The 21,087-nt window shown below is 42.9% G+C and overlaps 1 protein-coding gene across 1 annotated transcript in view; it reads right to left on the bottom strand.

The window, feature by feature from the left end:
* LOC139263974 (macrophage mannose receptor 1-like) overlaps window positions 1–21,087 on the bottom strand; it is a 367,543-nt gene that overhangs the window by 114,877 nt on the left and 231,579 nt on the right. The window contains exons 9-10 of the mRNA XM_070880074.1: window positions 15,486–15,605; window positions 6,861–6,976 (exon numbers count right to left, since the gene is read on the bottom strand). Of these exons, the coding sequence (XP_070736175.1) occupies window positions 6,861–6,976; window positions 15,486–15,605 (236 nt within the window). The remainder of the gene's footprint in view (window positions 1–6,860; window positions 6,977–15,485; window positions 15,606–21,087) is intronic.

Genomic DNA, 21,087 nt, shown 5'->3' with positions numbered 1-21,087 from the left:
AACATTAACAAGAAAAAACAAGATACACCTAACCAAAGCATATTACACCGCATTTGCCTTAATAGTGACTGCCTCATACTTAATGATGCTTTCAGAGTATTATCAATGATTACTCCCAAATCCTTTTCCTTTTTGGTGCCTGCAAAAACGGACCCTTTCACCTTCTACACATTTATTATTAACCAGTCTCTATGTACATTCCCCTACACTTATTATATTAAAATTCATTTGTTTTATCTCAACATATCATGATTGGTTGAAGATAGTGGCCTAGAAATTGGATCGCAGCCAAATCCTATTATTTTGGAACACTGTTCCTTGAAAGTTCATGTCGAAGAAACCGATGGTTCAGACACAAAGTCACTAAATCAGCAGATGCTGGAAATCTGAAATATAAACAGAAAATGCTGGAAACATTCAGCAGGTCAGGCAGCCTCTGTGGAGAGAGAAGCATAGTTCATGTTTCAGGTTGGTGACCTTTCATCAGAACTGGAAAATGGTACAGATGAGGTTTTCATAACTCTCAAGAAAAAAGTGAGGAGGAAAGGGTGTAAAAGAAAAGATAGCTATCCGTGGCTAACTAAAGAAATAAAGGAAGGTATCCAATTAAAATCAAGAGCATACAAAGTGGCCAAAATTAGTAGGAGGACAAAAGATTGGGAAGCTTTTAAAAGCCAGCAAAGAATGACTAAAAAAATGATTAAGGGAAGATAGACTATGAAAGTAAACTAGCACGGAATATAAAAGCTGATAGCAAGAGTTTCTGCAGGTATATAAAAAGGAAAAGAATGGCTAAAGTAAATATTGGTCCCTTAGAGGATGAGATCGGGGAATTAGTGATGGGGAACATGGAGATGGCAGAAACTCTGAACAAATATTTTGTATCAGTCTTTATGATAGAGGACACTAACAATATTCCAACAGTGGATAGCCAAGGGACTATAGGGGGGAGGAACTTAACACAATCACAATCACTAAGGAGGTGGTATTCAGTAAGATAATGGGACTAAAGGCTTGCATCCTAGGGTCTTAAGAGAAGTACTGGCAGGGATAGTGCATGCATTGCTTGTAATTTACCAACGTTCCGTGGATTCTGGGGAGGTCCCAGCAGATTGGAAAACTGCAAATGTAACGCCCCTTTTAAAAAAGGAGGCAAAACAAAAAGCAGGAAACTATAGACCAGTTAATCTAACTATAGACCAGTGGTTGGGAAAATGTTGGAGTCCATTATTAAAGAAGCAGTAGCAGGACATTTGGAAAAGCAAAATTCAGTCAGCATGGATTTATGAAGGGGAAGTCATGTTTGACAAATTTGCTGAAATTATTTGAGGATGTAACGAATAGGGTGGATAAAGGGGAACCAGAGGATGTGGTCTATTTGGACTTCCAGAAGGCATTTGACAATGTGCCACATAAAAGGTTACTGCACAAGATAAAAGTTCACGGGGTTGGGGGTAGTATATTAGCATGGATAGAGGATTGGTTAACTCAGAGAGTCAGGATAAATGATTCATTCTCAGGTTGGCAACCAGTAACTAGTGGGATGCTGCAAGGATCAGTGCTGCGGCCCCAACTATTTACAATCTGTATTAATGACTTGGATGAAGGGACCGAGTGTAATGTAGCCAAGTTTGCTGATCATACAAAGATGGGAGGAAAGTCATTGTGTGAGGACACAAAAAACCTTCAAAAGGACACAGACAGGTTAGGTGAGTGGGCAAAAATTTGGCGGATGGAGTATAATGTTGGAAAGTGTGAAGTTATGCACTTTGGCAGAAAAAAATCGAAGAGCAAGTTATTATTTCAATGGAGAAAAATTGCAAAGTGCTGCAGTACAGCAATGGAATCTTGGCCTTTATTGCAAAGGGGATGGAGTATAAAAGCAGGGAAGTCTTGCTGCAGTTATCCAGGGTATTGGTGAAACCACACCTAGAATTCTGCGTACTGTTTTGGTTTCCATATTTAAGAAAGAATATACTTGCTTTGAAGGCAGTTAAGAGAAGGTTCACTGGGTTGATTCAAGAGATTAGGGGGTTGACTTATGAGGAAAGGTTGAGTAGGTTGGGCCTCTACTCATTGGAATTCAGAAGAATGAGAGGTGATCTTATCGAAACGTTTAAGTTTATGAGGGGGCTTGACAAGGTGGATGCAGAGAGGATGTTTCCACTGATAGGGGAGTCTCGAACTAGAGGGCATGATCTTAAAATAAGGGACCGCCCATTTAAAAATGAGATGAGGAGGAATTTCTTCTCTCAGAGGGTTGTAAATCTGTGGACTTTTAGCGCTCGGTGCAGAAGTCCCTCCTCCGATGCGGAATTGTCTGACTGCCCCTGAAAAAAAAAAGCAGAGTACAATCTCCTGCACTCTGCTTCCTTTGCGGGCAGTGACTGGGCCATTACTGGGGCGAGAAAAGCAGTGCTTCAATGCCCATTTCTAATAGTTTCACGTGAGCGAAAATTTTAAAAGTCAAAGAATAAGGAGAAAGCAATCGAGCAGGGTAGCACTGGGGGAAATGAAAACCAGAGCATGCCAGGAAGGGACAGAATGTATAAACATAAAGTTGAACCAGAAAGTGGGGTCAAAGCAGGAAAAAATGGTAAAAAAATACATTTAAAAGCTCTTTATCTGAATGCACGTAGCATTCGTAACAAAATAGATGAGTTGATGGCACAAATAGATACAAATGGGTATGATCTGATAGTCATTACAGAGACGTGGTTGCAAGGTGACCAAGGCTAGGAACGGAATATTCAGGAATATTCGCCATTCGAAAGGATAGGCAAAAAGGAAAAGGAGTTGGGGTAGCTCTATTAATAAAGGATGAGGTCAGTGCAGTAGCGAGTTTGGGTGCAGATAAGAAATAATAAGGGAGTAGTCTACAGGCCCCCTAACAGTAGGACAGAGTATAAATCAAGAAATAATGGAGGCTTGTTAAGAAAGATATGGCAATAATGATGGGTGTTTTTAAATCTGGAAATGTGTAATGAGACTAGATTAATTAATGATGTCACAGTAAAGAATCCTCTTGGGAAGAGTGATCATAGAATGATAGAGTTTCAAATTTAGTTTGAGGGTGAGAAAGTTGGGTCTCAAACTAGTGTCCTGAACATAAAGAAAGGCAATTACAAAGGTTGAAGGCAGAGTTCGCTAAAGTGGACTGAGAAAATAGATTAAAGGGTAAGACAGTAGATAAGCAGTGGAAAATATTTAAGTAGATATTTCATATCACTCAGCAAAGATATATTCCAGTGAGAAAGAAAAACTCTAAGAGAAGGGTGAACCATCCGTGACTAACTAAAGAAGTAAAGAAGGCTATCAAATTGGAAACAAAGGTATACAATGTTGCGAAGATTAGTGGAAGGCTTGGGAAATTTTTAGAAATCAGCAAAGGATGACCAAAAAAATAATAAAGAGAGCGAAGATAGATTATGAGAGTAAACTAGCAAGAAATATAAAAACAGACAGTAAGAGCTTCTACAGGTATATAAAAAGAAAGCGAGTAGCTAAAGTAAACATTGGTCCCTTATAGGAATTAATAATGGGATACAGGGAAATGGCAGAGACTTCTTCACAGTAAATGGCATCCCAATAATTGATAATCAAGGGGCTATTGGCAGGGGGGAACTTAGAACAATCACTATCACTAGAGAAAAAACACTAAGCAAACTAATGCGACTAAAGGTGGACAAGTCCCCTGAACCTGATGGTCTGCATCCTAGGGTCTTAAATAAAGTGGCTGCAGAAATAGTGGATACATTGGTTGTAATCTATCAAAATACCCTGGATTCTGGAGAGGTCTGAGCGGATTGGAAAACTGCAAATGTAACATCCCTATTTAAGAAAGGAGGGAGATAGAAAGTAGGAAACTATAGACCAGTTAACCTCTGTCATTGAGAAAATGCTGGAGTCTATTATTAAGGAAGTAGTAGCAAAACATTTAGAAAATCATCATACAGTCAAGCAGAGTCAGCATGATTTTATGAAAGGGAAATCATGTTTGACAAATTTTCTGGAGATCTTTGCGGATGTAACAAGCAGGGTAGATCAAGGGGAACCAGTAGATTTTGTGTATTTGGTTTTCCTAAAGGCATTTGATAAGGTGCGACATAAAAGGTTACTACACAAGATGAGAGCACATTAGGTTGTAGGTAATATATTAACATGGATAGAGGATTGGCTAACAAACAGAAAACAGAGAGTCGGGATAAATTATTCATTTTCAGGTTGGTAAACCGTAACTAATGGGGTGCCACAGGGATCAGTGCTGGGGCCTCAACTATTTACAATCTATATTAATGACTTGGATGAAGGGACCGAGTGTAATGTAGCCAAATTTGCTGATGATACAAAGATAGATGGGAAAGCAAGTTGTGAGGAGGGTACAAAGAATCTATAAAGGAATATAGATAGGCTAAGTGAGTGGGCAGAAATTTGGCAGATGGAGTATAATGTTGGAAAGTGTGAGGTCATGCACTTTGGCAGAAAAAAAATCAAAGAGCAAGTTATTACTTAAATGGAGAAAGATTGCAAAGTGCCGCAGTACAGCGGGACCTGGGGGTACTTGTGCATGAAACACAAAAGAATAGTATACAGGTAAAGCAATTGATCAGGAAGGCCAATGGTATCTTGGCCTTTATTGCAAAGGGGATGGAGTATAAAAGCAGGAAAGTCTTGCTACAGTTATACAGAGTATTGGGAAGACCACACCTGGAATACTGAGTGCAGTTTTGGTTTCCATATTTACGAAAGGATATACTTGCTTTGGAGGCAGTTCAGCGAAGGTTCACTAGGTTGATTCTGGGATGAGGGTGTTGACTTATGAGGAAAGGTTGAGTAGGTTGGGCCTCTACACATTGGAATTCAGAAGAATGAGAGGTGATCTGATCGAAACGTATAAGATTATGAGGGGGCTGGACAAGGTGTATGCAGAGAGGATGTTTCCACTGATGGGGGAGACTAGAACTAGAGGGCATGAATAAGGAGCTGCCCATTTAAAACAGAGATGAGGAGAAATTTCTTCTCTCAGAGGGTTGTAAATCTGTGGAATTCGCTGCCTCAGAGAGCTGTGGAAGCTGGGACATTGAATAAATTTAAGACAGAAATAGACAGTTTCTTAAATGATAAGGGGATAAGGGGTTATGGGGAGCGGGTGGGGAAGTGGACCTGAGTCCATGATCAGATCAGCCATGATCTTATTAAATGGCGGAGCAGGCTCGAGGGGCCATATGGCCTACTCCTGTTCCTATTTCTTATGTTCTTATGATCTTATTACAAAATGCGGTTGTACAGAGGAATCTGGTGGTCCTTGTTCATGAAACACAAAAAGTTAGCATGCAGGTACAGCAAATAATTAGGAAGGCAAATGGAATGTTGGCCTTTATTGCAAGGGGGATGTTGTGTAAAAGTAGAGAAGTCCTGCTGCAACTGTACAGGGCATTGGTAAGACCACACCTGGAGTTCAGTGTACAGTTTTGGTCTCCATATTTAAGGAGGGACATACTTGTATTGGAGGCAGTTCAGAGAAGGTTCACAAAGTTGATTTCTGTGATGAAGGGGTTGTCTTATGAAGAAGGTTGAGCAGGTTGGGCCTATACCCATTGGAGTTTAGAAGACTGAGAGGTGATCTTATTAAAATGTGTAAGATTCTGAGAGGACTTGACAGGGTAGATGCAGAGAGGATGTTTCCCATAATGAGGAATCTAAACTAAGGGGCATAGTTTCAGAATAAGGGGTCACCCATTTAAAATGGAAATGAGGAGGAACTGCTTCTCTCAGAGGGTCGTGAATCTTTGGAATTCTCCACCCCAGAGAGCTGTGGAGGCTGGGTCATTGAATATACTTAAGATGGAGATAGACAGATTTTTGAACGATAAGGGAGTCAAGTGTTATGGGGAGCGTGCAGGGCAGTGGAGTTGAGGCTAAGATCAGATCAACCATGATCTTATTGAAAGGTGGAGCAGGCTCGAGGGGCCAAATGGCCTACTCCTGCTCCTATTTCTTATGTTCTTATGTTTGTCTACGATCGATAAATAGCTCACTGGAATTTAAGAGACATTTCTCGTTTAATAATTGGTAGGTATTTATAGTTAATAGTTTTCCAGGAATATTAAAATACTATCAAATTATTGATATTTACCAATTGCTCATCAGCAGAGATACAAGCTTTCCTTATTAGATAGTAGTATCTGTTTGTAACTGATAGGCTATGTAGTGTATCAGAGGCTCCTGGTTCTATATAATTAAGAGATACCAACAGATTACAATTGCATCAGCCAATTTTCATCAAAGATTCTCGTCTGTAACCAATAGCTTGAAGCATTGAAATTTACAGCACAGAAGGACGCCATTCAGCCCATCGTGTCTGTGCCGGCTGAAAAAGAGCTATCCCGCCTAATCCCACTTTCCAGCTCTTGGTCCATAGCTTTGTAGGTTGCAGCATTTCAAGTGCATATCCAAGTACGTTTAAATATGAATAGGGTTTCAGCCTCTACAACCCTTTCAGGCAGTGAGTTTCAGATCCCCACTACCCTCTGCGTGAAAACAAAATCTCAACTCGCCTCTAAATACTTCTACCAATTATTTTAAAAGTTGAAGTTTAGAGGAATTCAATAAAAAATACTACAGTCAGAACAATACATGGGATCAGAATGTTTGAGCTGCTCTTCAAATTCTCCCAATGAATTATCAAGTTCAAATATAGTTCAGATATTGGTGTTTGGGGATTCCTAGTTGGCAGCATTTCGGTCTTTATCCAGTATTACAATTTGCTGATTCATCATTATGTGTTATATCACTTTCCAGTAAGATTTCAGCATTATGTGTAACATATCTCTAAAGATTTCAGGCGCAACCTTACTTACCTTTCTTGAACATTAATAAGGAATGCATCCTGACTCTGGCACATATTAATTGCTTCAGTGAATGTCTTTATAATCTGCCCAATCAAATAGCAATATGTCCCATAGCGCTTCCAGCCCTGTAAATAAAAATCCACATATGGACATTTCTATGAATTTCGACATACTGGAGATATAGGCACACTTCTTATTGGACAGCAGAAGATAAGAGCAATGAAAGGCAAAGATTTGATTTTTCTATTCATTTGTTGCTGATAACAAGAAATTGATTTTAAATATTGTTGGCCAAACCCCAAAACATGGCAGCCGACCGACTGATAGTGCCAGCGGGAAGTTCGATCTATTTTGAGGGCAGTTCCTCATTACTGTGCCACCGATGGGCTGTTGCAGGCGGGAGACTGCTTAGACATGCAATTGTTAAATTCACTAGCTCATAACCCCTATTTAAAAAAGGAGGCAGACAAAAAAAAGGAAACTATAGACCAGTTAGCCTAACATCTGTGTTTGGGATGATGCTGGAGTTCATTATTAAAGAAGCAGTGACAGGACATTTGGAAAAGCAAAATTTGGTCAGGCAGAGTCAGCATGGATTTATGAAGGGGAAGTCATGTTTGGCAAATTTGCTAGAATTCTTTGAGGATGTAACCAACAGGGTAGATAAAGAGGAACCAGTGGATGTGGTGTATTTGGACTTCGAGAAGGCATTTGACAAGGTGCCACATAAAAGGTTACTGCACAAGATAAAAGTTCACGGGGTTGGGGGTTAATATATTAGCATGGATAGAGGATTGGCCAATGAACAGAAAACAGAGAGTCAGGATAAATGGTTCATTCTCTGGTTGGCAATCAGTAACCAGTGTGGTGCCGCAGGGATCAGTGCTGGGACCCCAACTATTTACAATCTGTATTAACGACTTGGAGGAAGGGACCGAGTGTAACGTAGCCAAGTTTGCTGATGATACAAAGATGGGAGGGAAAAGCAATGTGTGAGGAGGACACAAACAATCTGCAAAAGGACATAGACAGGCTAAGTGAGTGGGCAAAAATTTGGCAGATGGAGTATAATTTTGGAAAGTGTGAGGTGATGCACTTTGGCAGAAAAAAATCAAAGAGCAAATTATTATTTAAATGGAAAAAGATTGCAAAGTGCCGTAGTACAGTGGGACCTGGGAGTACTTGTGCATGAAACACAAAAGGTTAGTATGCAGGTACAGTAAATGATCAGGAAGGCCAATGGGGTCTTGGGCTTTAGTGCAAAGGAGATGGAGTATAAAAGCAGGGAAGTCTTGCTACAGTTGTACAGGGTATTGGTGAAGCCACACCTGGAATACTGAGTGCAGTTTTGGTTTCCATATTTACGAAAGGATATACTTGCTTTGGAGACAGTTCAGAGAAGGTTCACAAGGTTGATTCCGGCGATGAGGGGGTTGACTTATGAGGACTTAGGTTGTGACTCTACTCATTGGAATTCAGAAGTAGGAGAGGTGATCTTATTGAAACGTATAAGGTTATGAGGGGGCTTGACAAGGTGGATGCAGAGAGGATGTTTCCACTGATCGGGGAGGCTAGAACTAGAGAGCATAATCTTAAAATAAGGGCCACCCATTTAAAACTGAAGTGACAAGAAATTTCTTTTCTCAGAGGGTTGTGGATCTGTGGAATTCACTGCCCCAGAGAGCTGTGGAAGCTGGGACATTGAAGAAATTTAAGACAGAAATAGACAGTTTCTTAAACGATAAGGGAATAAGGAGTTATGGAGAGCGGGCAGGAAAGTGGACCTGAGTCCATGATCAGATCAGCTATGATCGTATTAAATGGCTGAGTAGGCTCGAGAGGCCGTATAGCCTACTCCTGCTCCTATTTCTTATGTTCTTATAGTGGCAGAGGCTATCATTCCATCAGCATTCTTGTTCCTGATTGTTATCCAGTGACACCCTCTGAAAAGGTTAAGGATAAGATTTGGTCCCCATAGTCGAATAACCAGTTGATACCCATTGTTTAGGCTTGCACATGAAGAGAGTACTTGGGCGAAGTCCCAGGACAGCTGGCATCCATGGAAACGTATGAGTCAGCATCTTCAGGAGAGGAGTTGGGTGGTAAATTATGTGCCAGGCAAAACCAAAATGAGGTTTGGGATTCAAGACAGAAAGCAGGGCTTTCATTATATTGTAAGTAACTACACTGCAAATTTAAATTTTAGTGTAAATGAGGTCAAAGATTCTGGGAAGGAAATACTTAAAATTACTTTTCTTCAAATTTGAAAGCTTAAATTGCAGAAAACGCATGATGTACAGAGTTAGTCCTTCCTGTTGGGGACAATTAATCCCAAAATATAAAAACAGGAACAACATCGACAACACCATTCCTTTAAAAGGGAATGAGTCGAACTTAAGCAGTCTGCTTACTTTCTTAACAGTGACAATATGATAAACATATCCAGCTTTCTTGGCAATAGAGAAACTTTTGTTTCTAAGGCACTTTAATCTTTCAGCACTTTGCTTATAATCCAGAAGTATATTCTGCAGCACAGTGGTTCCTGTAAATCTGCTGACACTTGGTGCATTTACCTTACAGTAACAGTAACAGTACCTTGCAGCCAACAGTAGGCCCTACTTCCAGTGGCATCGCTGTGAGGTAAATGAGGGGATACTAAATCCTCAGATGGTTCAATGGGTTAAGACGGTGAATAGGTGAGTCGATACAAACCAAGAAACCTCCAGGTTTTATTCCAGGTATGCCCTGAGTTCACCCAGGGCAGTGGTAAGAAGATTACAACTGGCTTCAGAGTGCCGAGATTAGGAAAAGGAAGGTTGTTGATTGTTGATCACAAGACCACAACCCCTCTCTGGAAGTACGCATGTGTGGGCACCAGGTGAGGACACATTGGAACTCAACACTGATGCCAGCCAGAGTTGAATAAGCTGCTGACACTCATTATCTAGGCTCATATATGAAAAGGAGAAATGGGCAAGATAACAACAGGTCATCATTGCCTGTGCAACAGTGTCCCACTGAGTAATCAACACCTTCAGGAGAAAATGGGAGAGAATTAATAGAAAAGTAAATAGGGAAAACATTTAATGGGGAAAGCTTGAGGTAGGACTGCCTGTGGAGCACTGAGACACGCCTAAAGCAGTGCATTTAAAAAAAATCAGGGTCACTGGAGTCAGCGTTCTACCATCTACACGATTACCATTTTTCACCAGCATTGGGAGACCAGAAGTGTTTGGGCACTTGCTTCATTTTGTGCTACAAAACCATATAGGTTAGAAGGTAGCCAACCCTAACTGAAGAAGCAGTGAGACATTACAATTGAGCTTAATGACCTCAGGCAGGGGTAAACCAGCCAGGGTTCCTGCTCCTTATCTTTACGCAGTGTGCCCTGCTGAAGATGTGCTTGTGTGGGCCTCAGGTAAAGGCAGGATGAAACATGACGTCAAGCCACCATTGCCACTAACACCCACAGTAGAGCCTCGCTTGCGAAGAATGCTCACAGGAAGAAATACCAGAAGGCTGGCAGTCTGTGGAACTATAACCAGCATAAGTCACCGTCTTTAGTAGAGGAGAGTTAAGAGGAGAAAAATGGAAGGTGTCATGTATTCAACTGTCATTGTAATCCATGTAGAAACTGACCTAAGTTGTGCACCATGAGAACACTGACCACTAGGTGGTGAACTTGTGGGAGACACTCCTAACCTGGACTTTCAGGTATAAAAGGGGAAGCTCCACCCACCTTCATCACTTCAGTACTGGCGAATAAAGGTTACTGGTCACATAGTGACCTTCTCTCAAATATGGGCCTCGTGTGCATTTGTACTGTATAGTAAGGACATATTATTGGCAACGAGAAACTGGGATTTAAACCATGCGAGCATGGTCACTAGCAGCACAGATGAGAGGTATTGTGTTGGTGATGATTGGGACGATTTTATTGAGAGACTACAGCAAAGTTTCGTCACTAAGGAATGGTTGGGACAGGATTCAGCCGACAAACGCAGGGCTCATCTCCTGACGGTTTGTGGATCCAGGATGTACTCCCTGATGAAGGACCTTCTAGTGCCAGAGAAGACGTCGGACAAGACTTTTGAAGAGCTCAGTAAATTGATCGGGGAACACTTTAAACCTGCGAGCAACATGCACATGGCGAGACACGGGTTTTATATGCACCGGCGGCGAGAAGGGCAAAGCTTTCCAGACTACGTGGCAGACCTCCGGCGACTGGCAAGCCTATGTAAGTTCCCAGATGCATGCAGAGCGGAGATGCTGTGAGACTTTTTTATTGAGGGCATCGGGCACGCTGGGGTTTTCAGGAAACTGACTGAGACAAAAGACTTGACCCTGGAAACGGCGACTTTGAAGGCCCAGACATTTATCTCAGGGGAGGAAGAGACCAGAACGATGTTTGACAAAAATCTTGGTTTAAATGCAGCAAATGGTCAGGGAGTCAACATTGTTAACATGGCACACAGTTCTCCAGGCAGACAGGGGCGATCGGACATGCCCGAGCATGTAGTCGAACCCAAAGGGGGAATTCAACAGAGACAATGGCTAGCTGAACAGCGATTCATGCCATCGCAAGGGACAATGTGGCCAGTAATGGGGCCATCAACACCTGTTAGTGGTGCGCTTAAGGACAGTTACAGAGACAGTCAGAGACGATCGACTGGTAATGGACCTTTTGTTTCCAACAACGGCTCATGTTGGAGGTGTGGAGGCAAACACACAGCCAGAGCTTGCAGGTATCAGCAATATACCTGCAGAAATTGCAACGTCAGCGGTCATTTGGTGCGTATGTGCAGGAAGCCTGCAGCCAGGTTGATGTACGAGGAGGACGGGCATGATGTAAGCTCTACGAGACCAAATGGACACTAGGAGAAATCGCTGGAAGCTGAAGTTCAGCGAGTTCATGTGGAGCACAAATACAGTTCATACACCAGGACGCCACTAATAATGATGAAAGTGCTCTTCAATGGCATCCCACTATCAATGGAGCTAGACACGGGGGCCAGCCAGTCCCTGATGAGTATCAAACAGTTTGACAAGTTGTGGGCGTCCAAGGCAAGGAGGCCAAAATTATTGCCAATTGACGCACAGCTACAGACATATACAAAGGTGATCATTCCGGTACTAGTCGGCGCCATGGTAGTTGTGACCCATTAAGATTCGGAGAACAGATTGCCACTCTGGATTGTCCCGGGGGACGGTCCCACACTGCTGGGGAGGAGTTGGCTTGCTGTCATGAACTGAAAATGGGGCGATGTCAATGCAATTTCTTCTGTAAGCGAGTATCATGCGCACAGGCCCTGGACAAATTTGACTCACTATTTCAACCCGGCATTTGGAACTTTCAAGGGGGCCAAGGTAGTGATTCACATAAACCTGGACGCCAGGCCAGTACACCACAAGGCCAGAACGGTGCCGTACGTGATGCAGGAAAAGATAGAAGGCGAATTGGACCGCCTGCTGAGGGAAGGCATCATCTCGCCAGTCGAATTCAGTGACTGGGCGAGCCCGATCGTGCTGGTGCTCAAGGCAGATGGGTCGGTCAGGATATGTGGTGATTACAAGGCCACCATCAATCGGGTGTCACTCCAAGACCAGTACCCGCTACCGAGAGCGGAGGACCTCTTTGCGATGCTACCCGGTGACAAACTTTTTTCAAAATTGGACCTGACCTCAGCTTACATGACCCAGGAGCTGGCAAGTGAGTCGAAGAAGCTGACCACCATCACGACACACAAGGGGTTGTTTGAGTACAACAGATGTTCGTTCAGGATTCGCTCGGCTGCCGCGATCTTTCAACGAAACATGGAAAGTCTCCTCAAGTCGATTCCAAGGACAGTGGTTTTTCATTACGGGTTACGATACTGAAGAACACCTCCACAACCTGGAGGAGGTGCAACGCAGACTGGACCGGGTAGGGCTGCGACTGAAAAAGGCGAAGTGCGCCTTCCAGAGGTAGAATTCCTGGGGATGAGGGTAGCAGCAGACGGGATCAGACCCACTGCGTCCAAAATGGAAGCGATCCTGAAAGCACCCAGACCCGGTAACATGATGGAGTAGCGTTCGTTCCTGGAGCTCCTGAACTATTTTGGTAACTTTCTTCCCAAATTGAGCACGCTGTTAGAGCCGCTACACATTCTCCTACGCAAAGGTCGCAAGTGGGTCTGGGGGGACAGCCAGGAAAGAGCTTTTGATAGAGCACGTAATTTGTTATGCTCCAACAATCTGTTAACGCTATATGACCCATGTAAGAAACTTGTTTTAACGTGCAATGCGTCGTCCTATGGGGTCGGGTGTGTGTTGCAGCATGTTAATGCCAAAGGTCAGTTACAGTCGGTAGCTTATGCCTCAAGAAGTCTGTCTCAGGCAGAAAGGGGCTACAGGATGGTAGAAAAGGAAGCGCGTGCATGTGTATATGCAGTAAAAAAAATGCATCAGTACCTGTTCGGCAGGAAATTTGAGCTGCAGACAGATCACAAACCCCTAACGTCCCTTTTGGCCAACAACAAGGCCATAAATGCAAATGCATCGGCCCGCATACAGAGATGGGCAATCACGTTAGCCGCCTATGACTATACAATTTGGCACAGATCGGGCACTGAAAACTGCGCCGATGCACTCAGCAGGCTCCCACTACCCACCACCGATGGGGCAACCGAGCATGCGGCTGAGATGGTCATGGCTGTTGAAGCTTTCGAAAGCGAAGGCTCACCCGTGACAGCCCATCAGATCAAAGTCTGTACAAATAGAGACCCGCTACTGTCTTTAGTCAAGAACTGTGTCCTTAATAGGGACTGGGTAGCTATGTATGGGGCATGCCCTGAGAATTCAAACCATTTCACAGGCGCAAGAATGAACTCTCGATTCAGGCCGATTGCCTATGGAGAAACTGAGTAGTCATGCCCCAGATGGGCAGAGAGGCGTTCATCCGAGAACTCCACAATGAGCACCCGGGCATTGTCATGATGAAGGCAATTGCCAGGTCACACGTTTGGTGGCCAGGGATAGATGCAGACCTGGAACATTGTGTTCGCAGGTGCAACACGTGTGCCCAGCTGGGCAATGCGCCCAAGGAAGCCCCCCTTAGTCCCTGGTCCTGGCCCGCCAAGCCATGGTCACGCATCCATGTGGACTACGCAGGTCCTTTCATGGGAAAAATGTTTTTCGTTGTAGTAGACACCTACTCCAAATGCAACGAGTGTGACATTCTCAATTCAAGCACATCCTCTGCCACGGTAGAAAGCTACGGACAATGTTCACCGCCCATGGTCTACCAGACGTCTTGGTCAGCGACAATGGCCCGTGCTTTACAAGCATTGAGTTCCAGGACTTCTTGACAGGAAATGGTATCAACCATGTCAGAACGGCACCGTTTAAGCTGGCCTCAAACGGCCAGGCGGAACGAGCAGTGCAGATAATCAAACAGGGGATGCTCAGAATCCAAGGAGGTTCCATACAAAGCCGCTTATCACGCCTCCTGTTGGCCAATAGACACTCGCTCACAGGGGTTCCACCCGCAGAGCTGCTAATGAAAAGGACGCTCAAAACTAGGTTATCCCTCATGCACCTCACCATGAAATAAATTGTTGAGAGCAGGCGCCGGTCACAATGTGACGACCATGACGGGAATGCCAGGGCATGATGTATTGATATCAATGACCCTGTCTTTGTCCTCAACTACGCTGCAGGCCCCAAATGGCTCACAGGCACTGTGATTGCCAAAGAGGGGAATAGGATTCTGGTAGTTAAACTTACCAATGGACAAATCTACCGCAAACACGTGGATCAAACAAAAAGGAGGTTCAGCAACCCCATAGAAGAAGCAGAGGAAGAACATGATGTAGAGTTCACTCCACCACGGTGACCGGAACCAAGTTGAGGAGAGCCCAGTCACTGTGGGCAGTCCGGACAGGCCTGAGGCACCGCAAACAGCAGACACTCAGGCCAGTGCCCAACAACCGGAGCCCCAACTCAGGCGCTCTACAAGGGAGCGTAAACCACCAGAGAGACTTAACCCAATAAGACTTTCGAGGGGAGGTGATGTCATGTATTCAACTGTCATTGTGATCCATGTATAAACTGAGCTAAGTTGTGCACCGTGAAAACACTGACCACTAGGTGGTGAACTTGTGGAAGACACTCCTAACCTGGACTTTCAGGTATAAAAGGGGAAGCTCCATCCACCTTCATCACTTCAGTACTGGCGAATAAAGGTTACTGGTCACAGAGTGACCTTTTCTCTTGTATGGGCCTTGTGTGCATTTGTACTGTATAGTAAGGACATATCAGAAGGCGAAAAAAAGGTAAAGATAGTTTGAGCTACAATCAGTTATGTATTGCATATTTCAATTCTGGCATGTGTATTACAATAGCTAAATATCAGTTTCTAATATTCCTTTTGTCTACCAATATACAAGCTTACACAATAATATAATGTACAGATTTCAAATGATCTGCCGTCCATCCACTTCATAAACCCATGATGTTTTGCTTAATTTACTTTTTATAAATGTGAACAATATGTTAAACTAATGACAGACAGTAACGGAGGAGCTAAGCGAACAGACGGTGGGATTATTTAAAGTGGTGTCGGATTTAACTTATTTAACAGTAAATTCGTCTTACCTTTGGGCATCCTTCTTCCACAGGAATCACCTCCTCCTGCCCAGGTTGCTTTGGAAGTGGTTTGTGTTTGCAGATATATCCATACTGCTTTTCACACACATAATCTGCCCAATAACCATCCTGAAAAATAAAATAAATATGTTAACATTCACTTAAAATTTGATCGCATCTGCATGTACCCAATGCCTGCAGATGCTCCTTTATAGATGCCATTAGGTTTCAGAAAACGTTCTCATAAGGACCACATTGCAGCAAAATGTTAAATGGTGAACTCGGGACCATGCACGGGTTTGGGGGTAATATATTAGAATGGATAGAGGATTGGCTAACTAACAGAGAACAGAGAGTCGGGATAAATGATTCATTCTCTGGTTGGCAACCAGTAACTAGTGGGGTGTCACAGGGATCAGTGCTGGGACCCCAACTATTTACAATCTATATTAACAACTTGGAAGAAGGGACTGAGTGTGAAGTAGCCAAGTTTGCTGATGATACAAAGATGGGAGGAAAAGCAATGTGTTAGGAGGACACAAAAAATCTGCAAAAAGACATAGACAGGCTAAGTGAGTGGGCAAAAATTTGGCAGATGGAGTATAATGTTGGAAAGTGTGAGGTCATGCATTTTGGCAAAAAAAAATTAAAGAGCAAGTTATTATTTAAATGGAGAAAGATTGTAAAGTGCTGCAGTACAGCGGGACCTGGGGGTACTTGTGCATGATACACAAAAGGATAGTATGCAGGTACAGCAAGTGATCAGGAAGGCCAATGGTATCTTGGCCTTTATTGCAAAGGGGATGGAGTATAAAAGCAGGGAAATCTTACTACAGCTATATAAGGTATTGGTGAGGCCACACCTGGAATACTGTGCGCAGTTTTGGTTTCCATATTTATGAAAGGATATACTTGCTTTGGAGGCAGTTCAGAGAAGGTTCACTAGGTTGATTCCGGGATGAGGGGGTTGACATGAGGAAAGATTGACTAGGTTGGGCCTCGACTCATTGGAATTCAGAAGAATGAGAGGTGATCTTATCGAAACGTATAAGATTATGAGGGGGCTTGACAAGGTGGATGCAGAGAGGATGTTTCCACTGATGGGGGAGACTAGAACCTAGAACTAGAGGGCACAATCTTAGAATAAGGGGCCGCCCATTTAAAACAGAGATGAGGAGAAATTTCTTCTCTCAGAGGGTTGTAAATCTGTGGGTTTCGCTGTCTCAGAAAGCTGTGGAAGCTGGGACATTGAATAAATTTAAGACAGAAATACAGTTTCTTAAACGATAAGGGGATAAGGGGTTATGGGGAGCGGGTGGGGAAGTGGAGCTGAGTCCATGATCAGATCAGCCATGATCTTATTGAATGGTGGAGCAGGCTCAATGGGCCATATGGCCCACTCCTGTTCCTATTTCTTATGTTCTTATGTTCTTATGTACTGCAAATCACCCCTCCCTTCAGGATAATGAGCAATATTAGTTTGAGCTGACTATTTGAACTGTTCAAAATAATACATCACAATGATGTCCCAGATTGTTGACCCTCCATCCATATTTATCAAGAGTCTATACATACATGTCTTTTAATCTTAATATAGTCACGCTAAACACTGGCAAAAAGCATTGTAGCAAATTGTGAAGTGTTGACATATTTACTGCACAAGGCAGCACAAGTTAATGTGCGACTATTCAGAATTGGAATTGCAACTTATTTTGCTTTGGACAACAACAACAACTTGTATTTATATAGCACCTTTAACGTAGTGAAACGTCCCAAGGCGCTTCGCAGAAGTGAATGTTATAAGACAAAAAAATTAATTTGAGACCGAGCCACATAAGAAGTAATTATGACAGATGACTTGCTCAAAGAGGTAGGTTTTAAGGAATGTCTTAAAGGAGGAAAGAGAGATAGAGAGGTGGAGAGGTTTCGTGGATGGGAATTCCAGAGCTTAGGGCCCAGGCAGCTCAAGGCACGGCCACCGATGATTGAGCAGTTATTATCTGGGATGCTCAAGAGGGCAGAATTTCTGGAGCGCGCATATCTCATGGGGTTGTGAGGCTGAAGAAAATTACAGAGGTTGGGAGGGGCGAGACCCTGCAGGGATTTGTAAACAAGGATGAGAATTTTGAAATCAAGGCGTTGCTTAATCGGAAGCCAATGTAGATCAGCAAGCACAGGGGTGATGGGTGAATGGGACTTGGTGTGAGTTAGGACATGGACTGATGGGTTTTGGATGACCTCAAGTTTACGTAGGGTAGAACGTGGCAGGCCAGCCCAGGAGTGCGTTGATGTCGTCAAGTCTAGAGGTAACAAAGGAATGGTTTCAGCAGCAGATGAACTGAGAGGCAGGGATGGAGACGGGCAATGTTACAGAGGTGGAAATAGGCGGTTTTAATTATGTCACAGATATGTGGCTGGAAGCTAATTTCAGGGTCAAATATGCCACCTAGGTTGCGAACAGTCTGGTTCAGCCTCAGACACATGCTAGGGAGAGGGATAGAGTCAGTGGCTAGGAAATGCAGTTTGTGGTGGGGACCAAAGACAATGGCTTCGATTTTCCCAATATTTAATTAGAGAAAATTTCTGCTCATCCAATACTGGATGTCGGACAAGCAGTCTGACAATTTAGAAACCCTGGAGGAGTTGAGAGAAGTGATGGTGAGGTACAGCTGGATGTCGTCAGCGAACATGTGGAAGCTGACACCATGTTTTCGGATGATGTCGCCAAGGGGCAGCATGTAGATGAGAAATAGGAGGAAGCCAAGGATAGATCCATGGGGGACACCAGAGTTAACGATGCGGGAAGTGAAGCCATTGCAGCTGATTTTCTGGCTACGATTAGATAGATAAGAATGGAACCAGGCGAATGCAGTCCCACCCAGCTGGACGATGGTGGATGTAATATAGAGCTCCCCCTAGTGGACTACTGTGGTACTGCAACTGCTGATTAAATACAATATAGGTTCATGTGACTAGGCCACATGACACATTCCTGTTGAGCCATCTTGTAGTCTGTGTGGTTGTGATGTCATAAAGAAGATATCACATTGGCGACATAGGATTGGATAATTGAATTCCCTAGCTGAAATTTTTTGGGTGGAAAATTCTGTCAACTGACAGAGAGACTTTGGGCCAGAAATTTGCCACCTTAACGATCGATTTAGCTCCATTTTTTGGAGCTAACAGGTTTTTTTTTGGAGCAAAATAAATTTAAGGCAATTTTGCTAGTTTCGCCAATGGTATAATGCTATTGTTAAAAAATAAGGGCCTTTTTTTACAGAACCATTTTTGTGACATCACTCGTGGTCAAATCCAATGATAACGCCATTTTTGCGAGTTTCCCTAATAAGGATATTTTTAAAGACAGTGCTAAATACCATTTTTAAAAAGCTTGCCTTACCTAGTCGAGTCCGATCAAAATCGGCGTTAACGAGGCCATCTTGGGAAACGGAGCGAAAAGTTAAAGTTTTTGGAGGGAACAAAACCTATATTTTATATAAGAACTACTTGAAAATGTTTATAGCATTTCCTACAAATCTATATCCAGCATTCTTGATCGTTGTTGCTCGTTATTGAGAGGGAGTTAAAGGTGCAACACAGAGCTGAAGAGAGACCTGCTTGCAGATTCTAATATTTAAATGCTGTTATTGTGTTGATGAATGCTGGATATGCTTGCGACATTATGGAGGGCCACTAAAGGGCGATTTCTTTGAAAATCAATGTTTAGCAGATGGCAAATTGATCACCCAAGACTAGCAACAGGAGAAAATTGCAGCTTTGAAATAAAACAGACACTGGAGCTTAGCTTAGCTCTTGAGACCAATAGCATATTTGTTAAACACTTAAATGCAACTCTTTTTGAAAACCAGTGATCCCACGACGTAGGTGGAAAGGATCTGAACTTCATTTGAAATCCAACATTTTGTACCAGATTTGATACACTGAAAAAACATAAGAAAATCAGAGGTCTTTAAACATGCCAGGGATTGTCACTTGTGCTTATGCAAAGACTGAACTATTCTGCAGCCTATGTTCCCCAGATGCTATGTGTTGACATTCAGAGATGTGATGATTAATGAATAGTGCAGTCAGTTAATCGTGACCGGTATCTGATTATTAATTGATCCGTCGGTCAACCATTATAACTGCTGGAGCAAATTAATTCAAAAGGTATAACCAACATACAAAGGTCATTTAGAAATAGTACAACACAATTAAAAGTTTCGAAGACAGGATGTGAACAGTTCGGTGGTGACCGAAATCTCTGCCATCCACAATCGGGTGAATAGGAATCCTTCCAACTTGGGGTTTTTTGAACAAATCCCGGCTGTTTAGTTCAGGCTACTATAGCTGTTATTAGTTTAAGGAGCTGGAGTGAAGTGCAAATTGGAAGATGCAATTTAAGGATGAGTTAAAATTGCCGAGAGCCCATCTTTTTGTGAACAAACTTGCCGAGTTGCAATTGTGCCTCGCGTTTCATTGAACAATGTTACCCTAGAAACCTAAATGCTTTGAGTATTGGGCATGCGCAGAACGGGCGTTATTTTTAAGGTGAAAAAATTTAGCTCTGTCCTTAAAAACTGAGGTATTTTAAGGCTACGCCAGAAGTAAAAAACTTTTGGCAAAACTTAAACCTTATTTTTTGAGGGTTATTTTGGCCTAAAAAAACAGGCATTAATTGGAAATAATGCCAAAAAACTGAATTATTTTTCAATGTGGAAAATCTAGCCCTTTGAGAGGTTCTTTGTTTTGCAACACAGCTAAAAATCCAAGGTAAATTACAAGCACACATGGCTGAACTGAAGAGCCAGATTGCTGCACCCATGGGAATAATAGGGCACTTGGGTGAGTTCCATCATGACCGAGAGCCTGCCTTAATAGGTAGAAATTGGTTGGGATTACTGAAGCTGGATTGGAATGGGATTTTTTGTGTTGAAACAAGATTTGCATCGAAGGATGATGTCATCAAGCAATATCTGAAGGTGTTCCGCGAAATAGGAAGGCTGATCCAAGGCTTCAAGGCGAGTGCCAGTGTGCAGACAGCCGCTTGACCAGTTTACTGCAAGCCTGTACCATATGCACTCAAAGAGAAAGTTGAGCAACAACTCAAATGACTAGAAACTGAGAACATTATCTCTAAGGTAGATCTAAGTAATTGGCTACACCCATTGTTGTGGTACCGAAGTCAGATGGTAAGATAAGGTTGATTGGTGATTATAAAGTAACCGTAAACCAGGTTCTAGAGGGTAATCTACCCAATACATTGCCAAATGTAGAAGATTTATTCGCAATGCTGACAAATGGCCAGATCTTCTCGAAGTTAGATCTCACAAATGTCTACTTACAACTTGAACTAGATGAGGAGTCATACTTGACAATAATTACTCATCTAGGCCTATAACAATTTAATAGGCTACCATTTGGAGCATCTTCTGCCCCCACCATGGGCCCAAGTTTCGGCCTCAGTTGTTCCTGATTTTTTGGAGCAACTGGTGTAGAACGGAGTATCTTAGAAATTCAAATTCTCGGCATTTAGTTTGCTCCAGTTCTAGTCAGTTAGAACAGTTTCACTTTGGAACAGAATTTTTTTTTCAAAAGGGGGCATGTCCGG

Source organism: Pristiophorus japonicus, chromosome 5 (genome assembly GCF_044704955.1).
Source record: "Pristiophorus japonicus isolate sPriJap1 chromosome 5, sPriJap1.hap1, whole genome shotgun sequence".
Taxonomy (NCBI): domain Eukaryota; kingdom Metazoa; phylum Chordata; class Chondrichthyes; family Pristiophoridae; genus Pristiophorus; species Pristiophorus japonicus.
The sequence above is the reverse complement of the archived record's forward strand: the minus strand, read 5'-3'. Positions and strand labels throughout refer to the sequence as shown.